The sequence below is a fragment of the Bubalus kerabau genome, chromosome 11 (assembly GCF_029407905.1).
Source record: "Bubalus kerabau isolate K-KA32 ecotype Philippines breed swamp buffalo chromosome 11, PCC_UOA_SB_1v2, whole genome shotgun sequence".
NCBI classification, from domain to species: domain Eukaryota; kingdom Metazoa; phylum Chordata; class Mammalia; order Artiodactyla; family Bovidae; genus Bubalus; species Bubalus kerabau.
In genome coordinates, this window is record NC_073634.1 from 29,747,809 (window position 1) to 29,771,695 (window position 23,887).

General features: G+C 37.8%; 2 protein-coding genes across 3 annotated transcripts in view; both read left to right on the forward strand.

Moving 5' to 3' along the window:
* The window catches only part of CAMKMT (calmodulin-lysine N-methyltransferase), a 411,952-nt gene that overhangs the window by 200,215 nt on the left and 187,850 nt on the right, over nucleotides 1–23,887 (forward strand). The gene's annotated exons all lie outside the window — the stretch shown is intronic.
* Nucleotides 22,744–23,283, forward strand: LOC129622997 (cytochrome c oxidase subunit 7C, mitochondrial-like). The gene has a single exon (XM_055539973.1). It carries the CDS (start codon nucleotides 22,894–22,896, stop codon nucleotides 23,083–23,085), a length of 192 nt encoding a protein of 63 aa, XP_055395948.1. The 5' UTR covers nucleotides 22,744–22,893; the 3' UTR covers nucleotides 23,086–23,283.

Genomic DNA, 23,887 nt, shown 5'->3' on the forward strand with positions numbered 1-23,887 from the left:
TGAGGTCCAAAACAGCTACTCACCTTCATAGCTTCCATTTATCAAGCACTTGCTATGTTTCAGGAACCATGCTAAGCAGTTTAATTACATACACATCTTATTTAATTCTCATAACTGCCCTGCTAATATTATTTCGTTTTATAAATGAGGAAACTGAGACACAGAGAAGCTAAGTACTTTGTCCAGAGTCACGTAGTGTGTGATGATAAAGCTGCATGAAAGCTGGTGTAGTTGACAGTAGAGCCTGCCTCTTAACCACTGGGCTACATTGCCTCCTGTTATTCAGTCTTAGGGGCTTCCCTTGTGGCTGAGCTGGTAAAGAATCCTCCTGCAATGCAGGAGACCTAGGTTTGATCCCTGGGTTGGGAAGATCCCCTGGAAAGGCTACCCACTCCAATATTCTGGCCTGGAGCATTCCATGGACTGTATAGTCCATGGGGTTGCAAGGAGTTGGACATGACTGAGCAACTTTCACTTTCATTCAGTCTTAGGCATATGATAAGTTTATATGTTTATGGAATTTAGGCAGGACATTTCTCCCTGATGGTCATTAGATAAATCTGTAATGATTTTAGAAGAGATAAATATTTTAAAAAGAATAGAAGAGTTGGAAAGAAAGTAAGAGAAGACTCTTCTTTTTAGGTACAGTTTCTAGTATAAGGAATATTAATGTGTTATCCGTGTTGGTAATGGTAATACTGATGCTGAGCTTAAACTGTTGTTGTAGCTGTCTTAAATCTTCAGCTTTATTTGTGTTTATGTAACTGGGAATGATGACTTTCCATTCATTATTCCTCTGGATAGTACTAAGTATGGACTCCATGATGTCTTCCATCCAGTTTCTGTGCATGTAGCAGACAAGGCATCTTTAGGATGACCATATAATTTCTCATTCTAATAGGGACACTCAAGGAAGTGAAAGAGGGTACTATTAATAACTGTGCTGTTAATAGAACAATAGCATGGACAAGGACACCAAGTTGTGTGGCTACCCTGGGCTTATGAAATAGATTTGTGGTTCTTATTCTGGTTGACAGGACAGAGGTTTTCAGATATTAGCCTGAAATACAAAATTATCTTTTGGACTTAATAAAATTTAGTAACTCTGCATGTCAGACATTTGTTGGACAACATACACCTGCCAAATTCTACTTGACATGTGGCAAAATGGTGCTTAGAAAAGAGTTCAAAGTCAGAATATTCCCTCATCACAGAAATTAAGTAAAAGACATGTGCTATGATTTAGTTTCATGGCACATCTAAATCTTTTGTTGAAAATCCATAACATCTTCAGCAATAGCCCATGCTATTCAAATACCTGTAATTGACCAAGACACTGCTGGCTGGCTGTTGACTGTTGGCTATTGACCTGGAAGGTCGTGTGTAGATAGCATGAGACCCTTCCTCATTTGATACTTTTTTCTCTCATTTAAGTGCTGTAATTCTGGGGTAACTGTCTGTAAATACTCCCAAGGAAAGGCAAGTTGACTTTTAACCTCTGTCATGTATCATTTTATCTGTTAAAAAGACACAGCATCCTTTTGTTCAGGGTATGACTCAATTTTTTGTTGTTGTTGTGAGAAATGTGCTTTCATGATATTTCTTCTCTGTAACCTACCAGAGTTGGATGCTAAGGTATTCAACAGTTGTATCCTTTCTCTCTCTATTCTAATGAATGACAGCAATTATTCTCACAGCTCTGATAGCTTCTAATTGTAATTTTATTCTAAAATAAAAAGAATAATTTACCAAATGAAGATATTTTAGTGATTTTAAGACATCTGTCTTTCAAAATACTTTCATTTAGTAGTATTTTGGTTACCTTCTTGTTTGGTTGGGTATTCTGGTACTATAAAACACAAAATTTTAAAAATAGGTTCTAGGAATTAATATTAAGTGACTTGCAAATAAAGTAGTATGGAAGTGTGGAAGAGCTTAAGAAAAGGATACTTGTTTAAGTTTTAGAAAGATTTGCATATACATTGTGACCTTTTTTGCTACTTTATTCATTCATTGAACAAATATCTAGTCTCTCTATACTCAGCAGCAGTTACTGGGATAACCATTACACATTCAAAATGAATATAATTTATGACTTCAAGACACTGTTTCATGGGTGAGAGGGACATTAGGGTAGGAAAATCCAGTAGTTAGTCAAGGCACTATGATAGAAGTATGCACTGAATATTGTAGGAGCACAAACGTCTTCTTGGTGGTTAAGTGGAAACTTGACCTAGAACACCAGGGTTGAATCCTGACTTTGCCACTGTTGGCTGTGTGGTCTTAGACAGATCACTTGACCTTTTTGTGCTTTGTTTTTTCATCTATAAAATGAGGGTAAAAATGAGTTAATATTCATAAAGCCCTTGAAACAATGCCTGGTACATAGCAAGTGCAGTATTATGGTCTGTTAAATAAGATAAGAAAAACAGAAGAAATGAGTAGAAATTAACCAGATGAAGGCAGTTTTGTTTGGAGTGGGTGTCGGGGAGATAGTTAAGTTTGAGCAAAGGAAACTGCATATGTAAAATTACTTGACAAGAATGGTCATGGAACTGCCTAAAGAGTGGAGAGGAAGGGGTGGCAATGAGAGAACAAACTAGAGAGGTAAGCATGAACACAGTCTTGTATAAAAACATAGCAATGATTCACATTTTAAGATTCATGTTTTTACAGTATTTCCATACAAGATAGATAGGGAAAGAGGTTAGTCCAGAGGCAGGGAGACCTTAGAGGCTATTGACATAGTTCAGATAAAAATCACTGAGACCTTAAACAAAGGGTATTGGTAGTGCGGACGGAGAGGAAAGGGACTGATTAGAGAATGCTTTTGAAAGAGTTGTCAGGATTTGGTGACTATTTGAATGTGTGGGATAAGGCATGAGGGGAAATCAGGTGAGACTCCTAGATCTCTGGCTTGTTTGACTGGTAACACTGAAGCAGAGACTATAGGAGACAAGAACAAGTTAGGACAGGGTGGGATGGGAGGGTGAGTTTCAATTTATGTATATTGAGTATGTGGAGTCTGTGGGCCAGTTAGAAAGGCTGCCCCAGTAGGTCCTTGGCTGTTCAGAAGGTCTGGGGGTCAAAAGAAAACTCAAAGCTGGAGAAATGTATTTGGGAGTCTTCTTCAATTATGCATGTGCATGAAAGCCACAAGAATGGGTGAGGTTACATTAAGAAGAAGAATAAAGAACAAAATAAAGCTTAGGATAGATTTCTGGTGATCACTAATTTGAAGGGTGGATAGTCACATAAAAACCTGGGAAATAGACTGAAAAGTAATGCCCAAAGAGGAGGATAACTGGGAGAAGTTGTCATAGAAACGAAGAGGGGAGAAACTTTCAGGAGGGAGAGAGTGGTCAACCATGTCAAATCCTGCAGAGATGTTGGGTGGGATGGAGACAGAAAAGTGTCCATTGAATTTAGCAACAAAGAGGTCATTACTGATTTTGGCCAGAGAGGTTTCCAGGGGTAATAAGGACTGGCAGCCAGATTGCAGTGGGTTGAGGAGTGAATGGGAGGAGAGGAAGTCTGATTTGTCTGTAAAGGAAAATCAAGACGTGGAGCAGCAGAAAGGGGGAGTGTAGAGTTATAGCTGTCTGAGTCATAAGTGGCATCTTCATTGCAAAGTGAAAAGCCATTAAAAGGTAGATAGAAGTTAGGAGGATGTCATATTATTTCAGGGAGAAAATATACAGAAAATATCCACCCTACCTCATTCCCATGAGTGCAACAGCATGCCAAAATTTGTCATTTTTACTCTTGCCTATGCAGTTTGTTTCTTCTCTTTTTACTGAGAAAATGCTTTCTTTGTTATTTTTCCTAGATATCAGACTCATTCGTAATTAATGGAATGTGGTTTGCATGTATGATTTGTCACAAAAGAGTCCAGTGGAAATTATAATGGTAATAACTGCTGCTTTTTTTTTTTTGGCATTACTTCAATTGTATTCAGAGCTCTGTTAGAGAACAGCATTGAAAGGAAGCATTAGGAATGTTTTCTGTTTGTTTGTAGGGGTGAGGGGCTGTGTTTAATGCTAGCCTATTCCCTCATTTAAGGAAATAAGATTAACCTGTGAAACAAAGAGGCTGCAACACTGAACTATGTTTCATGAAGCATTGAATTTTGTGGTTCTGTGGGGTCAATCCTTTTGTGTCTTTAGGCATCCTTTTTTGAAGAAGGAGAATATTAATGGATGGTCTGATGATACTGCTCCTGACTTGGAGCTGACTTGCTGGAATACCTTAATCAAGTTACTTTATTTCTACCTTTCCTCTCTTCCTCCCTCTCTCTCTCTCTGTCTTCATCTGTGTGTAAAATAGAAACAGTTAACAATAATCTCTTTAGAAAAGATTTGGGGGGGAGAACAGTTTTTCTAATAACTCAAAGAATGGCTGCAGACTTCCCTTGTGGTCCAGTGGCTAAGACTCTCCACTCCCAATGAGCAGGGGGCCCAGATCCCATCCCTGGTCAGGGAGCTAAATTCCACAAGCCACAACTAAGAGTTAGCATGCAACAACTAAAGATCTTGCATGCCACAACTAAGACCTGGCACAGCCAAATAAATTAAAAAAAAAAAAAAAGAAGAATGATTGGTACCATATTTAAGTCACTGTCCATTTGCTTGTTACCAGCAGATGATCACTTTTTGTGGAGAGAGGACTTTTTTCAAGGGACTTTTGTTTTCAGGTTTTTCTGTTCCATATTGCTATTTTTAAATGATAAGGGATAGGCAGATATCCCTTTTATTTAATGTATAAGAACATATTAAGGCAAACTAATAATGTATTAAGGGATAGTTGGAAGTTTCATATTAGCTATTGCTCTCTGCTTTATATCAACTTAGGTTGCCGTCTCCCACCCACCCCTACCACACATCAGTCAATTTAAAATACCTGTTAGCAGGACCTAACTAACATTAAAAGAAGACTCTTGTGATGACTTTCTCCTTGAGATGATCAACTGCAGTGGTGTTGTCAGGTTTCTTTCCGAGTTCTTTTGCACTGTCACAGCTTCCTGGGTGCTGCCTAAGTGTAAACCTTGGGATGGGCCAATGTACACAAACAGAAGGTTCTAGGGAATGCTTATGTCTTCCATTGTAGCCTCAAAAGATGTTCTAAGGCAAAAGTCCACCTTCAGTAGACAGGGTTCAGAGAGACTCATTAATTATCAGTATCTACAACAGATGATTCTTCAAAGGCTTCAAACTATGAAAGCCATCCAACTTGCGAGTTGTTGGATTACAGCACAGTATAGCAATGGCAGAGAATCATGACATGATCATTTTGGAAGGAAGTGGACAGTCACTTAGTGTAGCTTCCCCCCTCTGCAGGAACTCCTTCTATAAACATCTTGACAGATTTGTGAGCATTTTCACTAGTAGGACATGCCCATGGTTAAACTGGTGCAGGTGTGAGGAAGTAGTCCCCAGAATGAGCCCAGTTATACCTCTCTGTTATAATATATACTCTGTCCTGCTCTCTAGGGCCCCACCCAATTATCATGAGTGTCCTTTAGGTATTTGATTATAGCTCTCATGACTTTTCTATTTCTTCAAACGGAGAAATTCTATTTTGCACAAAATGTAATTTTTTAATGCAGTCTTCATCTTTACACCCTCTACCCTGCCAAACCTCTTATCCCTTTGAAAGATATGTCTGGCACAAGGTCCAGTATAGAAGACTGTTGCATCTGTGCATCTGGACCCTCCATCTACCTACTGAAGCCTAGTTGAGGAGTAGGTGAGAGTATAGCACAGTGCCTGAAATAATTTGTTGAACTAGAATTACAAATTGGATCATGATAAAGCACATTATAGATACTGAGAATCATCTGCTTTTTCATCGGAACTGCCAGCAAGCTGTCTTCTCTAATTTATACCTGATATTTAATTTTTTTGTTTTAAGATAAATAAGTTTCTTTACATTTCTACCTGCTGAATTTTATTTGAATTTCAATTTTTTGGTTTCAACTCATTTGTATGCCAATCAAAATCAATTCAAATTTTTATTCATCACCCAGATTATTAACTAACCTTCCTGCTTTGGGCAATTGGAAAAGTAGTCTGAAAACTTGAAGTCCCTTTTCAAGTTGTTGATAAATTTTTTGAATAGGCTAGATCTAGACACACAATTCTGGGAGTTTTCATCAACTACCTTGGGTTGGTTGTTCTTAATCTTATTCATGAGGCTTAGTTAAATGCCTTCTTGAAATCAAGAGATGCGCTGGCATTCTGCTAATGGCGGCCTGATTGATCTGTCAAATAAGAAAAAAAGATAGTTTGGCATACTTTCATTTATTAATATCTATAATTTGGGGCCTCCTTTGGCTACAGTGTTACCTAATACACCTTTTAAAAGAATCTGAACATCAACTGTGTACATTTCCATTCTCCTGGTACTTTCTCTGTTCTTTGGGATGTCTTAAAGTTCCTAAAATTGATTCTGCACATTTGCCCTTGGATTCTTTCAATTCCCTTGGATGTAGTTAGTCTCAACTTGCAAACTTAAATTCATTTGAAATGATTTTATGCTGTTTTCTTACTAACATGTCTTAGATGGGGTGTTGAGTCGGTTTTTTGATTCTTATTCTACCTTTTCCAGAGAGAAAATTTTTCAAAAAAGGAATTAATAAGTATACTGCCTTCTTCCTGTCTCCTGTAATTATTATTATTATTCTTATTATCCATGGCATGCCCTGGACACTGTTCCATAACATTCTTGCATTCTTGTTTCTCTTTTTGTTCCAAATAACCTTTTGCAATCCTTATCACTTTTTTATTTCTTCTTACAAGCTTCAGCATCCTGGAATTTAGCCTTTCTGATACCATGTTTTACAAGTTCCCACCAACTTTCCAGCATAAGTCTGGTGAGATGAAGCTCTTCATCACTACTACATCTACAAATTGTCAATTTCATATCTAGATTTAGAAATGGATCATCTTAATTCTCCGTCTGACTGGTGGTTTATAGTGTATACACTCTCATAAGATATCATTACTATGTTCTTACTGTTTTCTTTATTCTCTCCTACTGGATTAGATTTTTATGTAGATGAGTATGTTTTTAACATACAATTTAATTTTATTCATCTCTATGAATTGGTATATAAGTCAGGGTTCTCCAGAGAAACAACCAATAGGAAATACATATATATATATATATATATATATATATACACACACACACACGTGTGTGTGTGTGTGTATAGAGAGAGAGAGAGACAGAGAGAGAGATTTATTATGAAGAATTTGCTCATGTGGTTATGGAGGCTTAGAGGTCCCACCATCTACTGTCTGCAAGCTGGAGACCCAGGAAAGCTGGTGGTATAATTCCAGTCCAAATTTGAAGGCCTGAGACCCAGGGAGCTACTGGTGTAAATCCCAGTCCAAGGGCAGGAGAAGAACATGTCACAGCAAAGCAGGCATGCCAGAAGGAAAATAAATCCTCCTTTCCTCTTCTCTTTGTTCTATTCAGACCCTGGAGGAATTGGATGATGCCCACCCACAATGGGGAGGTCTGTCTACTTTACTGAGTCCACCCATTCAAATGCTAATCTCATCCAGAAGCACCCTCATAGACACACTGAAAATAATGTTTGATCTGGGCATCAATACCCCAGTCAAGTTAATGCATAAAATTAATCATCACAATCAGCATTTGACTTTTTCCCCCTGTTGATTTCTCCTGAGATGACTTGGTGACCTTTCTCAATATATTGGGTTGGCCAAAAAGTTTGGGTTTCCATCCCATCGTGTGGGAAGACCTGAACAAATTTTTTGGCGAACCCAATAATTCTTCTAAGTCATACCTCTAGGCCTTTTTAAAATTAATATTCCCATTTTACATCAGTCAGTTCAGCCATAATACTGTCTGCTTTTCAGGAGCTAAATTATATCCCACATCAGAAGTTTTCCATTTGCTGGTTTAAGCTATCCAGGCAGCAGTTTACAGGGGTCTAGGGCAAGTGGCAACTAGGACATTAATGACAAACCTTAAGACCTGGTTACATGGGGCCTCTTCAGGCACTTATGATAGAGTAAAGTAGATCTGATGCTTCTAGATGTACAGGGAAGTGGAATTGTCTGGTGCAATGCCAAGAGGCCATGGATTGCTTAGAGGAAGTCTGGGAAATCAGCAGACATGACCAAGTAGGGAAGTGAGCCCCAGACAGGGCTGGAGAACGTTAAGTAGGAGAAAATGCTAAGCCTTCTTTTAGCATAGTGATGGTAGTGGTGGTGGTCATGGTGAAGTAGCAGTGGTGGTGGATTTGCTTTTATAGGAGTTGAACTTGAACACAATGAAAATATAAGATCAAGTTGGTAGGAGGTTTATTGGAATATTCTGCCAAGGGCTTTGAAAGTTGCCACATAGCTGCTGACTTTGAGTCAGGATTCCTCTGATGTGTTGAGCTAGGGAAAAGGGCTAATAGCCCCCAAACCCCTTCCTACTCCACCCTGTGTTTTACATCAGAATTTCAGATGCAGAGCAGTTTCACCAGAAACTAGTTCTGTTCTTCTGTTATTCTCCTTTCTCTTCTAATCCACTTGTTCCATAGTACAATTATAATTATTATTAGAACAGTAGCATGGTTATTAACAACAGTAATAGTTACTACTTTATAAGCTTTTATTGACATGCCAAATATAAGTATTAACTCATTTAACTCTTACCATAGCTCTGTGAGATAGGTATTATTACTATTTCCATTTCACAGATGAGGAAACTGAGGCTTAGAGACGTTGGGAAACTTGTCCAAGGTCACACAGCAAGTAACCAGGATTCATATCTATCTCCAAAACCATGCTCTTAAAACATGGTATTCCCAGGGGCGGTCCAAAGATGGTGGAGGAATAGAACAGGGAGACCACTTTCTCCCCACAAATTCATCAAAAGATCATTTGAATGCTGAGCAACTTCCACAAAACAACTTCTGAACACTGGCAGAGGACACCAGGCACCCAGAAAGGCAGTCCGTTCTCTTCGAAAGGAGGGGTGTGATTACTAGCTTGATTGCTCTCTCCCCTTTTGACTCTCCCTTTTCTCCCCCAGGTCACCTCTATCTCCTCCCTTCCCCTTCTCTTTTCTACTTAACTCTGTGAATCTCTGTGGGTGTTCTGGGCTGTGGAGAACACTTAAGGAACTGATTACTGGCTAGATTGGTCTCTCCCTTTTTGACTCCCCCTCTTCTCCTCCTGGTCACCTCTATCTATCTCCTCCCTCTTCTCTTCTCCATGAAACTCTGTGAACCTCTCTGGGTGTCCCTCACTGTAGAGAATCTTTTCACCATAAACCTAGATGTTTTATCATCTGTGCTGTATGGATGGAGAAGTCTTGAGGCTACTGTAAGAATAAGACTGAAAGCCAGAGGCAGGAGGCTTAAATCCAAAACTTGAGAACACCAGAGAACTCCTGATTCCAGGGAACATTAGTCTACTAGAGCTCATCCAAAAGCCTTCATATCTACACTTAAACCAAACTCCACCCAAGAGCCAACAAGCCAGAGCAAGACATATCACGCTAATTCTCTAGCAATGCAGGAACACAGCCCTGAGCCTTAAAATACAGGCTACCCAAAGCCATACCAAGCCCATAGACACCCCAAAACTCACTACTGGACACTTCATTGCACTCCAGAGAGAAGAGATCCAGCTCCACCCACCAGAACACAAACGCAAGCTTCTCTAACCAGGAAACCTTGACAAACCATTAGTCCAACCCCACCCACAGGGTGCAAGCTCCACAGTAAAGAGGAACCACAAACTTCCAGCCTAGAGAAAGGCCACCCCAAACACAGCAATCTAAACAAAATGAAAAGGCAGAGAAATATTCAGCAGGTAAAGGAACATGATAAATGCCTACCAAATCAAACAAAACAGGAAGAGATAGGGAGTCTACCTGAAAAAGAATTCAGAACAATGATAGTAAAGGTGATCCCAAATCTTGAAAACAAAATGCAATTACAGATAAATAGAGACAAGGATTGAAAAGATGCAAGAAATGTTTAACAAGGACCTAGAAGAAATAAAAGAGTCAATCAATAATGAATAATGCAATAACTGAGGTCAAAAGCACTCTGGAGGGAACTAACAGTAGAATAACTGAGGCAGAAGATAGGATAAGTGGGGTGGAAGATAGAATGGTGGAAATAAGTGAAGCAGAGAGGAAAAAAGAAAAAATAATTTAAAAAAGTGAGGATAACCTCAGAGACCTCTGGGACAATGTTAGATGCCCCAACATTCGAATCATAGGAGTCCCAGAAGAAGAAGACCAAAAAAGGGCATGAGAAAATACTTGAGGAGATAATAGTTGAAAACTTCCCTAAAATGGGGAAGGAAATAGCCACCCAAGTCCAAGAAACCCAGAGAGCCCCAAACAGGATAAACTGAAGACAAAACACCCCAAAACATGTATTAATCAAATTAACAAAGATCAAACACAAAGAGCAAATATTAAAAGCAGCAAGGGAAAAGCAACAAATAACATACAAGGGGATCCCCATAAGGTTAACAGCTGATCTTTCAATAGAAACTCTTCAGGCCAGAAGGGAATGGCAGGACATACTTAAAGTGATGAAAGAGAAAAACCTACAACCCAGGTTACTATACCCAGCAAGGATCTCATTTACATATGAAGGAGAAATAAAAAGCTTTACAGACAAGCAAAAGCTGAGAGAATTCAGCACCACCAAACCAGCTCTTCAACAAATGCTAAAGGATCTTCTCTAGATAGAAAACACAGAAAAAGTTTATAAACTTGAAACCAAAACAACAAAGTAAATGGTAATGGGATCATCATTATCAATAGTTACCTTAAATGTAAATGGGCTAAACGCCTCAACCAAAAGACAATCCTGGCTGAATGGCTACAAAAATAAGACCCATATATATGCTGTCTACAAGAGACCCACCTCAGACCAAGGGACACATACAGACTGAAAGTGAAGGGCTGGAAAAAGATATTTCCTGCAAATGGAGACCAAAAGAAAGCAGGAGTAGCAATACTCATATGGGATAAAATAGACTTTGAAATAAAGGCCATGAAAAGAGACAAAGAAGGACACTACATAATGATCAAAGGATCAATCCAAGAAAAAGATAAAACAATTATAAATATATATGCACCCAACATCAGAGCACCACAATATGTAAGGCAAATGTTAACAAATATGAAAGGGGAAATTAACAGTGACACAATAGTGGGAGATTTTAATACCCTACTCACACCTATGGATAGATCAACCAAACAGGAAATTAGCAAGGGAGCACAAACTTTAAATGATACAATGGACCAGTCAGACCTAATTGATATCTATAGGACATTTCACTCCAAAACAATGAATTTCACCTTTTTTTCAAGTGCACACAGCACATTCTCCAGGATAGACCACATCCTGGGCCATAAATCTAGCCTTGGTAAATTAAAAAAATTGAAATCATTTCAAGCATCTTTTCTAATCACAATGTGGTAAGACTTGAATGTCAACTATACAGAGGCTAAACAACATGCTTCTGAGTAACCAACAAATCACAGAAGAAATCAAAAAAGAAATCAAAATGTGCATAGAAACAAATGAAAATGAAAACACAATAACCCCAAACCTATGGGATTCAATAAGAGCAGTGCTAAGGGGAAAGTTCATAGCAATACAAGCTTACTTCAAGAAGCAAGAGAAAAATCAAATAAATAACCTAACTTTACACATAAAGCAACTAGAAAAAGAAGAAATGAAGAACCCCAGGGTTAGTAGAAGGAAAGAAATTGTAAAAATTAGGGCAGAAATAAAGGAAAAATAAACAAAGTAGACTATAGCAAAAATCAACAAAACTAAAGGTTGGTTCTTTGAGAAGATAAATAAAATAGACAAGCCATTAGCCAGATTCTTCAAGAAAAAAGGGAGAAGAATCAAATCAACAAAATTAGAAATGAAAGCAGAGAAATCACAACAGATAACACAGAAATACAAAGGATTATAGGAGAGTACTATCAGTAACTATATGCCAATAAAATGGACAACTTGGAAGAAATGGACTAATTTTTAGAAAGGTATAACCTTCTAAAACTGAACCAGGAAGAAATAGAAAATCTTAACAGACCCATCACAAGCATGGAAATCAAAACTGTAATAAAAAATCTTCCAGCAAACAAAAGCCCAGGAGCAGACGGCTTCACAGGTGAGTTCTACCAAAAATTTAAAGACTAGCTAATACCTATCCTACTCAAACTCTTCCAGAAAATTGCATAGGAAGGTAAACTGCCAAACTCATTCTATGAGGCCACCATCACCCTAATACCAAAACCAGACAAAGATGCCATGAAAAAAGAAAACTACAGGCCAAGATCACTGATGAACATAGATGCAAAAATCCTCAATAAAATTCTAGCAAACAGAATCCAACAACATATTAAAAAGATCATACATCATGACCAACTGGGCTTTATCCCAGGGATGCAAGGATTCCTCAATATTTGCAAATCAATCAATGTGATACACCACATTAACAAATTGAAAGATAAAAACCATATGATTATCTCAATAGATGCAGAGAAAGCCTTTGACAAAATTCAATACCATTTATGATAAAAAAAAAAAAAACCCAGAAAGCAGGCATAGAAGGAACATACCTCAGCATAATAAAAGCCATATATGATAAACCCACAGCAAACATTATCCACAATGGAGAAAAATTGAAAGCATTCCCCCTAAAGTCAGGAGCAAGACAAGGGTGCCACTCTCACCACTACTATTCAACATAGTTTTAGAAGTTTTAACCACAGCAATCAGAGAAGAAAAAGAAATAAAAAGAATCCAGATTGGAAAAGAAGAAGTAAAACTCTCACTGTTTGCAGATGACATGATCCTCTACATAGAAAACCCTAAAGACACCAGTGGAAAATTACTAGAGCTAATCAATGAATATAGTAAAGTTGCAGGATATAAAATTAACACAGAAATGCCTTGCATTCCTATACACTAATAATGAGAAAACAGAAAGAGAAATTAAGGAAACAATTCCATTCACCATTGCAATGAAAAGAATAAAATACTTAGGAATAAATCTACCTAAAGAAACGAAAGCCCTATATATAGAAAACTATAAAATACTGATGAAATAAATCAAAGATGACACAAATAGATGGAGAAATATACCATGTTCATGCACCGGAAGAATCGATATAGTGAAAATGAGTATACTACCCAAAGCAATCTATAGATTCGATGCAATCCCTATCAAACTACCAATGGTATTTTTCACAGAACTAGAACAAATAATTTCACAATTTGTATGGAAATACAAAAAACCTCAAATAGCCAAAGCAATCCGGAGAAAGAAGAATGGAACTGGAGGAATCAACCTGCCTGACTTCAGACTATACTACAAAGCTACAGTCATTAAGACAGTATGATACTGGCACAAAGACAGAAATATAGATCAATGGAACAAAATAGAAAGCCCAGAGATAAATCCACACATTTATGGACACCTTATCTTTGACAAAGGAGGCGAGAATATACAATAGAGAAAAGACAATCTCTTTAACAAGTGATGCTGGGAAAACTGGTCAGCCACCTGTAAAAGAATGAAACTAGAACACTTTCTAACACCATACAGAAAAATAAACTCAAAATGGATTAAAGATCTAAATGTAAGACCAGGAACTATAAAACTCCTAGAGGAAAACATAGGCAAAACACTCTCTGACATAAATCCTGCAGGATCCACTGACCCACCTCCCAGAGTAGTGGAAATAAAAGCAAAAATAAACAAATGGGACCTAATTAAACTTAAAGCTTTTGCACAATGAAGAAAACTATAAGCAAGGTGAAAAGACAACCTTCAGAGTGGGAGAAAAGAATAGCAAATGAAGCAACTGACAAAGAATTAATCAAAAATATACAAGCAGCTCCTGCAGCTCAATTCCAGAAAAATAAATGACCCAATCAAAAAATGGGCCAAAGAACTAAATAGACATTTCTCCAAAGAAGACATAGAGATGGCTAACAAACACATGAAAAGATGCTCAACATCAATCATTATCAGAGGATTATAAATCAAAACCACAATGAGGTATCATGCTGGTCAGAATGGCTGCTATCAAAAAGTCTACAAACAATAAATGCTGGGGAAGGTGTGGAGAAAAGGGAATCCCCTGTTGGTGGGAATGCAAACTAGTACAGCTACTATGGACAAGTGTGGAGATTCCTTAAAAAACTGGAAATAGAACTGCCTTATGACCCAGCAATCCCACTGCTAGGCATACACACTGAGGAAACCAGAATTGAAAGAGACACGTGTACTCCAATGTTCATCGCAGCACTGTTTATAATAGCCAGGACATGGAAGCAACCTAGATGTCCATCAGCAGATGAATGGATAAGAAAGCTGTGGTACATATACACAATGGAATATTACTCAGCCATTAAAAAGAATCATTTGAATCAGTTCTAATGAGGTGGATGAAACTGGAGCCTATTATACAGAGTGAAGTAAGTCAGAAAGAAAAACACCAATACAGTATATTAAAGCATATATATGGAATTTAGAAAGATGGTAACGATGACCCTATATGCGAGATAGCAAAAGAGACACAGATATAAAGAACAGACTTTTGGACTCTGTGGGAGAAGGAAAGGGTGGCATGATTTGAGAGAATAGCATTGAAACATGTATATTACCATATGTGAAATAGATGACCAGTCCAAGTTCAATGCATGAAACAGGGCACTCAAAGCCAGTGCACTGGGACAACCCTGAGGGATGGGATGGGAGGGAGGTGGGAGGGGGGTTCAGGGTTGGGGACACATGTATACCCATGGCCGATTCATATCAGTATATAGCAAAAACCACTACAATATTGTAAAGTAATTAGCCTCCAATTAAAATAAGTAAATTAGTTAAAAAAAAAAAAAACAACCCAAAAAAAAACCTACATGATCTTCCCATATGCCTAGCCTACTTAAGAGGACCTGCATCCATTAGTACTGGTTATGTTGCTATTGGTGGTGGGATATGGGTAAAAACAATAACAAAGTATGTTTTTCATGTTCAAGTGGGAAGTGACATGGGTAAATCTATGGCTGACCTCTTGCATTTCCTAGTATAGGGTTGGTCAAGAGACCCCTTCCAAATGGTTTAACTTACTTACGTTCACTTAAATGTCAGTGATTGCTTAATGACAATGCCTTCAAACAATTTTTAAATCTATAAATTGGATCAGAGAAAGAAGTAAAAATTAAGTGTGAGTAATCAGGCAATGTGGTATCTTGGAAAGAGCACTGGATTGGAGTACAAAGATGTAGATGTAAAACTTTGTCACTGTCTTTCTGAGAGAACTTGGGAAAGTCACTTGACTTCTCTGGGTCTTTGTCTCTCTTCTTGAAAATGAAACTACGACAAGATATGATCATCTCTATGATTGTCCTCATGATATATGAGGATTGTGTAATTTAATATTGCCTGAGCTTATACTTAATTTTGGGCTTTCCAGGTGGCTCATCGGTAAAGAATCCACCTGCCAGTGCAGGAGATGCAGGTTCAATCCCTGGGTCGGGAAGATCCCCTCAAGAAGAAGATGGCTACCCACTCCAGTATTCTTGCTGGGAAAATCCCATTGACAGAGGAGCCTGGCATGCTACAGTCCATGGGGTCTGTAAAGAATCAGACATGACTTAGAAAATAAATAACACACTTACCTTACAAAAAAAAAAAGGAAGAAGAGAGAGCTAAACCTCAGGACTAAACAGATTCTAAAGCAGTTCTGAAGTTTGTGCAGTCACCTGGGGAGCTTTTAAAAACAAAACAACAGGGGAGCAAGGCTCAAGAGGGAGGTTATATACATGTATGGCTGATTTGCCATGTATGGCAGAAACCAACACAACACTGGAAAGCAATTTTCCCCTAATTAAAAATAAAATAAAAAAGAAAACCTGATGCCTGGATCTTACCTCAGAAAATATGGCCTGGGTTTGTAATTTAAAAAACCCTCTCCAGGTGATTCTATGTTCAGCCAAAACTACAGTTTTAAAAGATCTCCCCACTGTCTTATTAATAAGTGATCAAGTCCTAGTAATTCCACAAGTATTACTGTTTTGACCCTAGGAATAAATAGGAGGACTGAATTCTCAAAAGTTGATGATGCGATTTCTGCTGTCTACACACAGAGGTATAAGAATTTGCCTTACAATATTGTGTTGTCATTCCACAACATGTGTTTGTGTGTGAGTGCGTGCATGGGTATATGTAGCCCATAAATCTGTTGGGTAAATTAGATGGAGCTAAAAGGGAATTGAGGATTACAAATTATCTCTACCGGCTGTTGAATATTTCATGTCAATTAAACATTTGCAAAAACCAAGTATAGTATTATGATCCACTTGTAACCATTATGAGACTGGCACATCTCCATACAGCAAGAGTCATTGCTGAGGCTACTGTACTACTCTGGCATGAATTATAGTAAATTGGGGTCCCCCTGGACATAATGAACAGTAATATAATTTTGTAGTTATTCTCCTAGTGTGATGAAGCAGCCAGGCAAATTGAGTTTCTAGATAAATTTTGACATATGGGTCTTATTCCTCAAGAAAAAGAGCTATTGTTGCTCTGGCTTTGTTCCAGAATTCTGCAGAAATCCACATTGTAGCTTATTGTTGCATTACAAAAAGGTACTACAAGTATTTTTTTTTTTTTTTTTAATAAAAAAGAACAAATTGCTAAGTTCAATTAGTCCTTTGGGGCAGAATTTGGAATTTCTTTCCAGTCTATGTGCTGGACCCTATGTAAGCTATTGTTTGACTCACATAGGGGCAGTCCTAAAGACCTATGCACTACAAGGCCCCTGTAGGGGCTTCTAGTTGATGGTGGAAGGATCAAGCAACCATCTTCTCCACAGCAGTGAAATATGATGTTACCGTGATTTAAAAAAAAAAAAAAAACAACCATAGGAAAGGAGGTTAAGAAGTTGTGGCGAATCAAAACAAATCTAGGCCTTTGAACTGACAATCTGAGAAATGTATTTAATGTTGATGAGGAGATGCAGTTTGAGAAGTTATATAAGAATGATCAGGTAAGGGTGCTTTGAACTGAAACAGTTTAAGGCAAACAGAAAGCATGCATGTTAAAACATCACAGTTGATACTGCCCTCCATGCTTATAACAAGGATTGATGTAAATGTATATTCAAGAATGGGGCCCTGATTTGTAAATAATTCTCAGGGAGACAAGATTACCGCTAGGATTAAACACTTAGTGATAGCAGAAAGCAGAATTGGAATGTCACTATATAGCCACAGTCTATAAGGAAGCTTAAGGGAGAAGGATAGCTACCGTGGGAACCAGTATTCCAGAAGTAAATTTACCAGAAGTAAATTCTGCTTGGGAGAGTTACCACTAGACCAGAAAGATTCCAGTGTGGGTCTGTAAAGAGTGTCAAATCTATGGTTCTCAGTATGGAATTATTAGGATGATTTAATGGAAGAACAGAAATTTTCCTGCAGCTCTTTTAGTAGTACTGGCTCAGCCTTTGAGTTGTCCAAAGGACTCTCCGATTGTCCTAACTGACATTAATTCAGCCCTTCCGTAAGGCTTGTGTGACATATGCAATGCAACCATCAGTCAGTGGCATATTAAAATGCTCTCCACAGGACCACAGAGCTGTGGGTGACCTCTGCACGGACCCTATGTCTGTTGAGCAAGAATACTCATATTTCTGCACTGCACGGAGCAACAGCTATCAAATGTGATGGAAAAATTATGTTCATTCTGGAGAGTCTTGAAATGTTTCCGTTCTCACACCAATCCTTTCTCATAAAGTCAGAGAAGGGATACATGCGTGTACACACACACACACAGAGTTTTGAGTAACATTGTCTAGGCGAGTATACTGATGAAAATGGGGTCCCTTTTGGATGAAGCTCAATTTAGGGCTCAGCTTGTTTTCTGGAAGGAAAAGATTGCTATTAGGCAGAGACAGATGTGGGAGGGATGAGAATTGAAAGAAGATAAAAAGAGATGCTTTCCTGGGTCAAGTTTCTTCTGTAGTTAAGTCTACTGTTTTGGCACAACCCTGCTTGTACAACTTTTGGCAGAATACAGAATTAGGGAGCCAAGCCAGGCATTAACTTCAACAGCACAGCCTAGAAGCTGGTTTCAGTGTTGATGTTCACTGCTTTCCACAGATCTAGAATTATTCATTTACTGAGTGCTTACTTAGCCCTGGAGAAACTGGTGAATGAGACAAAATACTATTCCTGCCCTCATGTAGTAGTTTACAAGAAAGCCCTGGAGAGGTTAATTGTTTACTTGCAAGTGTGATAAAAGTTGCTGTTAGAATTTATAATAAGGAGATCCAACTTTGCTATGGTGGGCCTAGGATGGTTAAAGAATGCAATCCCTGTATGACTGATTCATTTTGCTATATAGTAGAAACTAACATAACATTATAAAGCAATTTATACTTCAATAAAAATTAATTTTTTAAAAAAGCATAAACTTAAATGATACACTAGCAAGAGTGGGACATAATGTTCTAGACAGCTGGCAGAGCACTTGCAAAGTCTCTGAGATAGCAAGTAGCTTGGTACTGAAGAAACTAAAAACCTAAAAAGGCAAACTTGGCTGGAGCAGGTAAGCAAACCAGAAGAGGAATGAGAAAGAACTAGACTTTGTAGAACCTCATGGGCCACATGGCAGGGGTTTTGGCCTTTATCCTAAAAACAATAAGAAGGCATTGAAGTTGCAAAGCTGGGGGGACGACCTGCACAGCCTGGTACTTTTAAAGAACCATCTGGTTACAGAGTGCACAAAGGACCAGACCAGGCCGGAACACAATGTGGATTCTGAGAGCTCTGGAGGGAGGCTACTGCTGAAGCCCAGAACAGAGAACTGCAACCAGGGAGGGAAAGGAGTGGAAGCATTCAGGGTACATTTAGACGGTGCAATGGTCAAGTCTCGGCTTAGATACAGTGATTGTGGTTGAAATGTCAGTCTTTGGGACAGTCTCAGAATTTCATTTGGCTGTCTTATCTTGGTTTTTGGATTGTTTAGATTAATTCTATTACAGAGCCCCAAACTAAGTATGTATTCTGGGAAACTCTGCCTCATGAATAAAAATCACACTCTCCTGTGATTTCTAGTCATAGAACAATTGTACCCAGAGACAACTCAATAGGAAAAGTACTAATAACTGGTGATAATATCATCTCACAGCCTCAAAATAAATGTTTTTCATTTTCAAAAGTTCTAAGTTCAGTTACTTTCAATATTTCTGCTTACATGGTAAAGGGCTATAAATCAAGATGCAAATATCAGAAGTTTCTTACAGCTTATCGTAGGAATGGTGATTTTCTTGGAGTATCTCACTAATTTCACATATGTAATCCAATGGAATATATTCATTTCAAATTATTTTGAGTCACTTTGATTTTTCTCCCTACTTTAAAAATGAGCTTGATTTAATTATTTTGCATTGCCAATCTGTGTACTATTACTATTATTACTCTTCCTCAGTAGTTCTGTAAGATCCCTTCCAACTTGATATTCCATAATTTTCCTGCCTCTCTCATCCCATATCCTCTCTCAGTTTTCATCTCTCTCTCTCTTTTTGTGGAGATAGTGGCTGGCATGATAGATGTAGGTTAGAATATTCAAGGAGTGTAGTTACCGAGGGAAGCTGGGGCCCCGGTCATTGCCAACCCTCTTTCCTCAATTTCCTCTGTGCATTAGCTTCAAGTGCAGTCATTACTCATTTAGTCCTCAAATAAAATGCTTTTTGTTGCAATGACAGTTTTCCCCTGGTATAAGGCAAAATGGCAGATCAGTCTGATAATGTGAATTTTATAGCAATTGCCAGATTTTATTTGTGTGGAGAGTTTTTATAGTTATTGGGTACTTTTTTTTTTAAGTTGCCATTTGGATCAAGGAGGATTTTATTTCTTAGCTAGGATTATTCCTTTATCTGATATTAAATTAGAAGTGGTTTTTGCCCTCTAAATACCAAATTCATAGAGATGCTACATAGTTAATTTTTTCCTTTTTAACTAGATTATCCCCATATCAGGTATTTCATAAAGCCAGGATAAATGTATTTGAGAGAAAATACCCATCTTATGAGTAACATTTCCCCCCAAATACAGTGAGGTCCACTTAAAGGTGTACCTGAAATAAAAATAATCCTAATGATAGATCTAATGCACTCTGTCTTAGACCCACTGAATTCCTTTAAACTGTATTCAATATATGCCTGATTAATAAATAATCTTGTTAAACAAATAAAACCCCAGTGTGCCAAATGGAGACATAAAAACAGTCATGATCTGACTTGTTATGGGAGAGTGATAGATGAATAAATCTACTGTGCAATTAATTTATGACTGAGCTATGATGAAATCCCAGTGGCAATGCTAAATCTGTTAGAGGAATAGATTTATCATCTTCTTTCAAACAATTGCATTCCAGGAATTTAACAAAATACTGTTAACTGAGTCTCCCCATTACAGAGATATCTATTCATTTACATGGGGGAAGACAGTTTTTCTGTGCAGTCAGAGCTAAATAACTGTTTATTATTATTGATACTAACCACAACAGGAGCAATCTATGATGGAAACTACTAATGCCGATAGCTGTTCTCATCTGCTTCTGATTTTTCAGACTTGATCAAAGTTGCCCAATTTTTAGATGCTTTGGTGTAAAAATTTTGTTTTTTAAAACTTTAAAAATAAACCAACAAAAATGGGCCACAGGCTCTTTTAAAAACAATCAGTGCTAGTGTATAATGTGATTCCACTTAGCTTGTGAATGCGCAAATTTGGGGACCGTGTTTAAAGAAGAACAACAGACTGGTAGGATATCAGAGTGTTGTTACATGTTGTAACTTCAAAAGACAGCCTACTGTATTTTAGTTCTATTGTATTTTTAGATATAAACTTATTAATAGAAAAAATAAAAGATAAAACGTTTTGAGCTAAAGGTTAGATAGTCTGAAGTTCATGAATACTCAGAGCATGGTGACCAGGTTATAAGAGATTTTAGGATCCAAAAACAAAACCACATTTAATGCAATCTTTCTTCTGTTTTGGGGGAACTAGAGCTGATATTTTAAATCCAGTCCTTTTTACTAACATAATGGAATTTAAGAGATAACACTTGAATAAAAAGGTATCTTTGTATAGTGATACAGAAAGATGTAGTTTAACTAGAGGTTTATTTTGTTTCTTTTAGATAGAGAAATAAAGAATTAGTAGGGGTGAGGTGAAAGAGGAGAGAATTCCTTAAAACTTCAGGGAAGGAAGAAATTGTCCCATTGGGATAATATTTAAGGTCCACATTTTATTCATATTTTAATATGCTTTCAAATAAACACACACAGACCTAGGTCTATGCAAATAAAACTATAACATTATTCTGGTTTAAATCTAGTCTGCTCTTTTCACAGTTGATAAGCTAGGCATCATTTTTTTTAATTAATATAATATCTGTATGTCACAATCCTGTGTATTCTCTTATAAACAAATAACTATTTTATAATTTCATTTAATTTGCACAATTGTTCATGATCAACATTAAACATATAGCATTGTTCTAAGGCCTTCTTCAATATGATACTAAGTATAAATAAGCAAAAAGAAATAGAAGTTATAGGTCTTGCAGAACTTATATTGAGATGACTTTAACATATGAAATAGATCATTAGAACATTGTGTTTGACATGTGACTCTCTTATGACCTCTCCTCATGAATTATTGATAAATACTCTGCTATTTAAAAATATTTTTATTGTGATAAAATATACATATTTTAGGCATATTTAAGTGTATAGTTCAGTTCATTAAGTATATTCACATTGTGTGCAACTATCAGCACCACCCATCCTCACCAGCACCACTTCCCATCCTTGGGAAGTTTCATCTTCCCAAACTGAAACTCCATATCCATTAAACTATAAATCGTCATTCCCCCTGCCCTTCAGTCATTGGCAACAACTATTCTACTTTCTGTCTTTATGAATTCGACTACTCTTGATACTTCATATAAATGGAATCATATAATATTTTCTCTTTGTAACTGGCTTATTTCACTTAGCGTAATGTCTTAATAATCATGATGGTATGATCGTTCACACTCACCTAGAGCCAGACATCCTGGAATGTGAAGTCAAGCGGGCCTCAGGAAGCATCTTTACAAACAAAGCTAGTGGAGGTGATGGAATTCCAGTTGAGCTATTTCAAATCCTAAAAGATGATGCTGTGAAAGTGCTGCACTCAGTTCAGTTCAGTTCAGTCACTCAGTCGTGTCCAACTCTTTGCAACCCCATGAACCACAGCATGCCAGGCCTCCCTGTCCATCACCAACTCCTGGAGTTTACCCAAATTCATGTCCATTGAGTCAGTGATGCCATCTAACCATCTCATCCTCTGTCGTCCTCTTCTCCTCCTGCCTTCAATCTTTCCCAACATCAGGGTCTTTTCAAATGAGTCAGCTCTTCACACTCAATATGTCAGCAAATTTGGAAACCTCAGCAGTGGCCACAGGACTGGAAAAGGTCAGTGTTCATCCCAATACCAAAGAAAGGCAATGCTAAAGAATGCTCAAACTACCACACAATTGCACTCATCTCACATGCTAGTAAAGTAATGCTCATTCTCCAAGCCAGGCTTCAGCAATACGTGAACCATGAACTTCCTGATGTTCAAGCTGGTTTTAGAAAAGGCAGAGGAACCAGAGATCAAATTGCCAACATCTGCTGGATCATCCAAAAAGCAAGAGAGTTCCTCCCTTTCGATCCTTGCAGTTAGAGGAGCAAGGTCGTGAGGCAAGGAGTGGTAGGTTTGCAGCCGCCATTTCTTCCGCCTCAGGTCTCTGGATCTTTTGTAGAGCGTCCAACAGTGCTATGATGGGACAGAGCATCCGGAGGTTCACAACCTCAGTGGTTCGTCAGAGCCACTATGAGGAGGGTCCAGGGAAGAATATACCATTTTCAGTGGAAAACAAGTGGAGATTACTAGCTATGATGACTTTGTTCTTTGGGTCCGGATTTGCTGCACCTTTCTTTATAGTAAGACACCAACTGCTTAAAAAGTAATCCATGAGACAGATAGGAAGAGGAGCATATTAAGAGGTGCAGTCTCTTAAAAGGATCAGTCCCTTGAATTCAGCATCCTAGATATGTTTGTAAATAAACTTATAGCATAAATCCTTAATGCCTCTTCTCTGAAATATGGAACATGATAATTGAACATGTGTTTACATTTTGTTTGGGTAATATTGCATTATTAGTTTCTTAATTAAATATGTATTTGATTTAGCTTGGAAAAAAAAAAAAAGAGAGGGAGAGTTCCAGAAAAACATCTATTTCTGCTTTATTGACTATGCCAAAGTCTTTGACTGTGTGGATCAATATAAACTGTGGAAAATTCTGAAGGAGATGGGAATACCATACCACCTGACCTGCCTCTTGAGAAACCTGGATGCAGGTCAGGAAGCAACAGTTAGAACTGGACATGGAACAACAGACTGGTTCCAAATAGGAAAAGGAGTACGTCAAGGCTGTATATTGTCACCCTGCTTATTTAACTTCTATGCAGAGTATATCATGAGAAACGCTGGCTGCAAGAAGCACAAGCTGGAATCAAGATTGCCGGGAGAAATATCAATAACCTCAGATATGCAGCTGACACCACCCTTATGGCAGAAAGTGAAGAACTAAAGAGTGTCTTGATGAAAGTAAAAGAGGAGAGTAAAAAAGTTGGCTTAAAGCTCAACATTCAGAAAACTAGAATCATGGCATCTGGTCCCATCACTTCATGGCAAATAGATGGGGAAACAGTGGAAACAGTGACTGACTTTATTTTTGGGGGCTCCAAAATCACTACAGATGGTGTTTG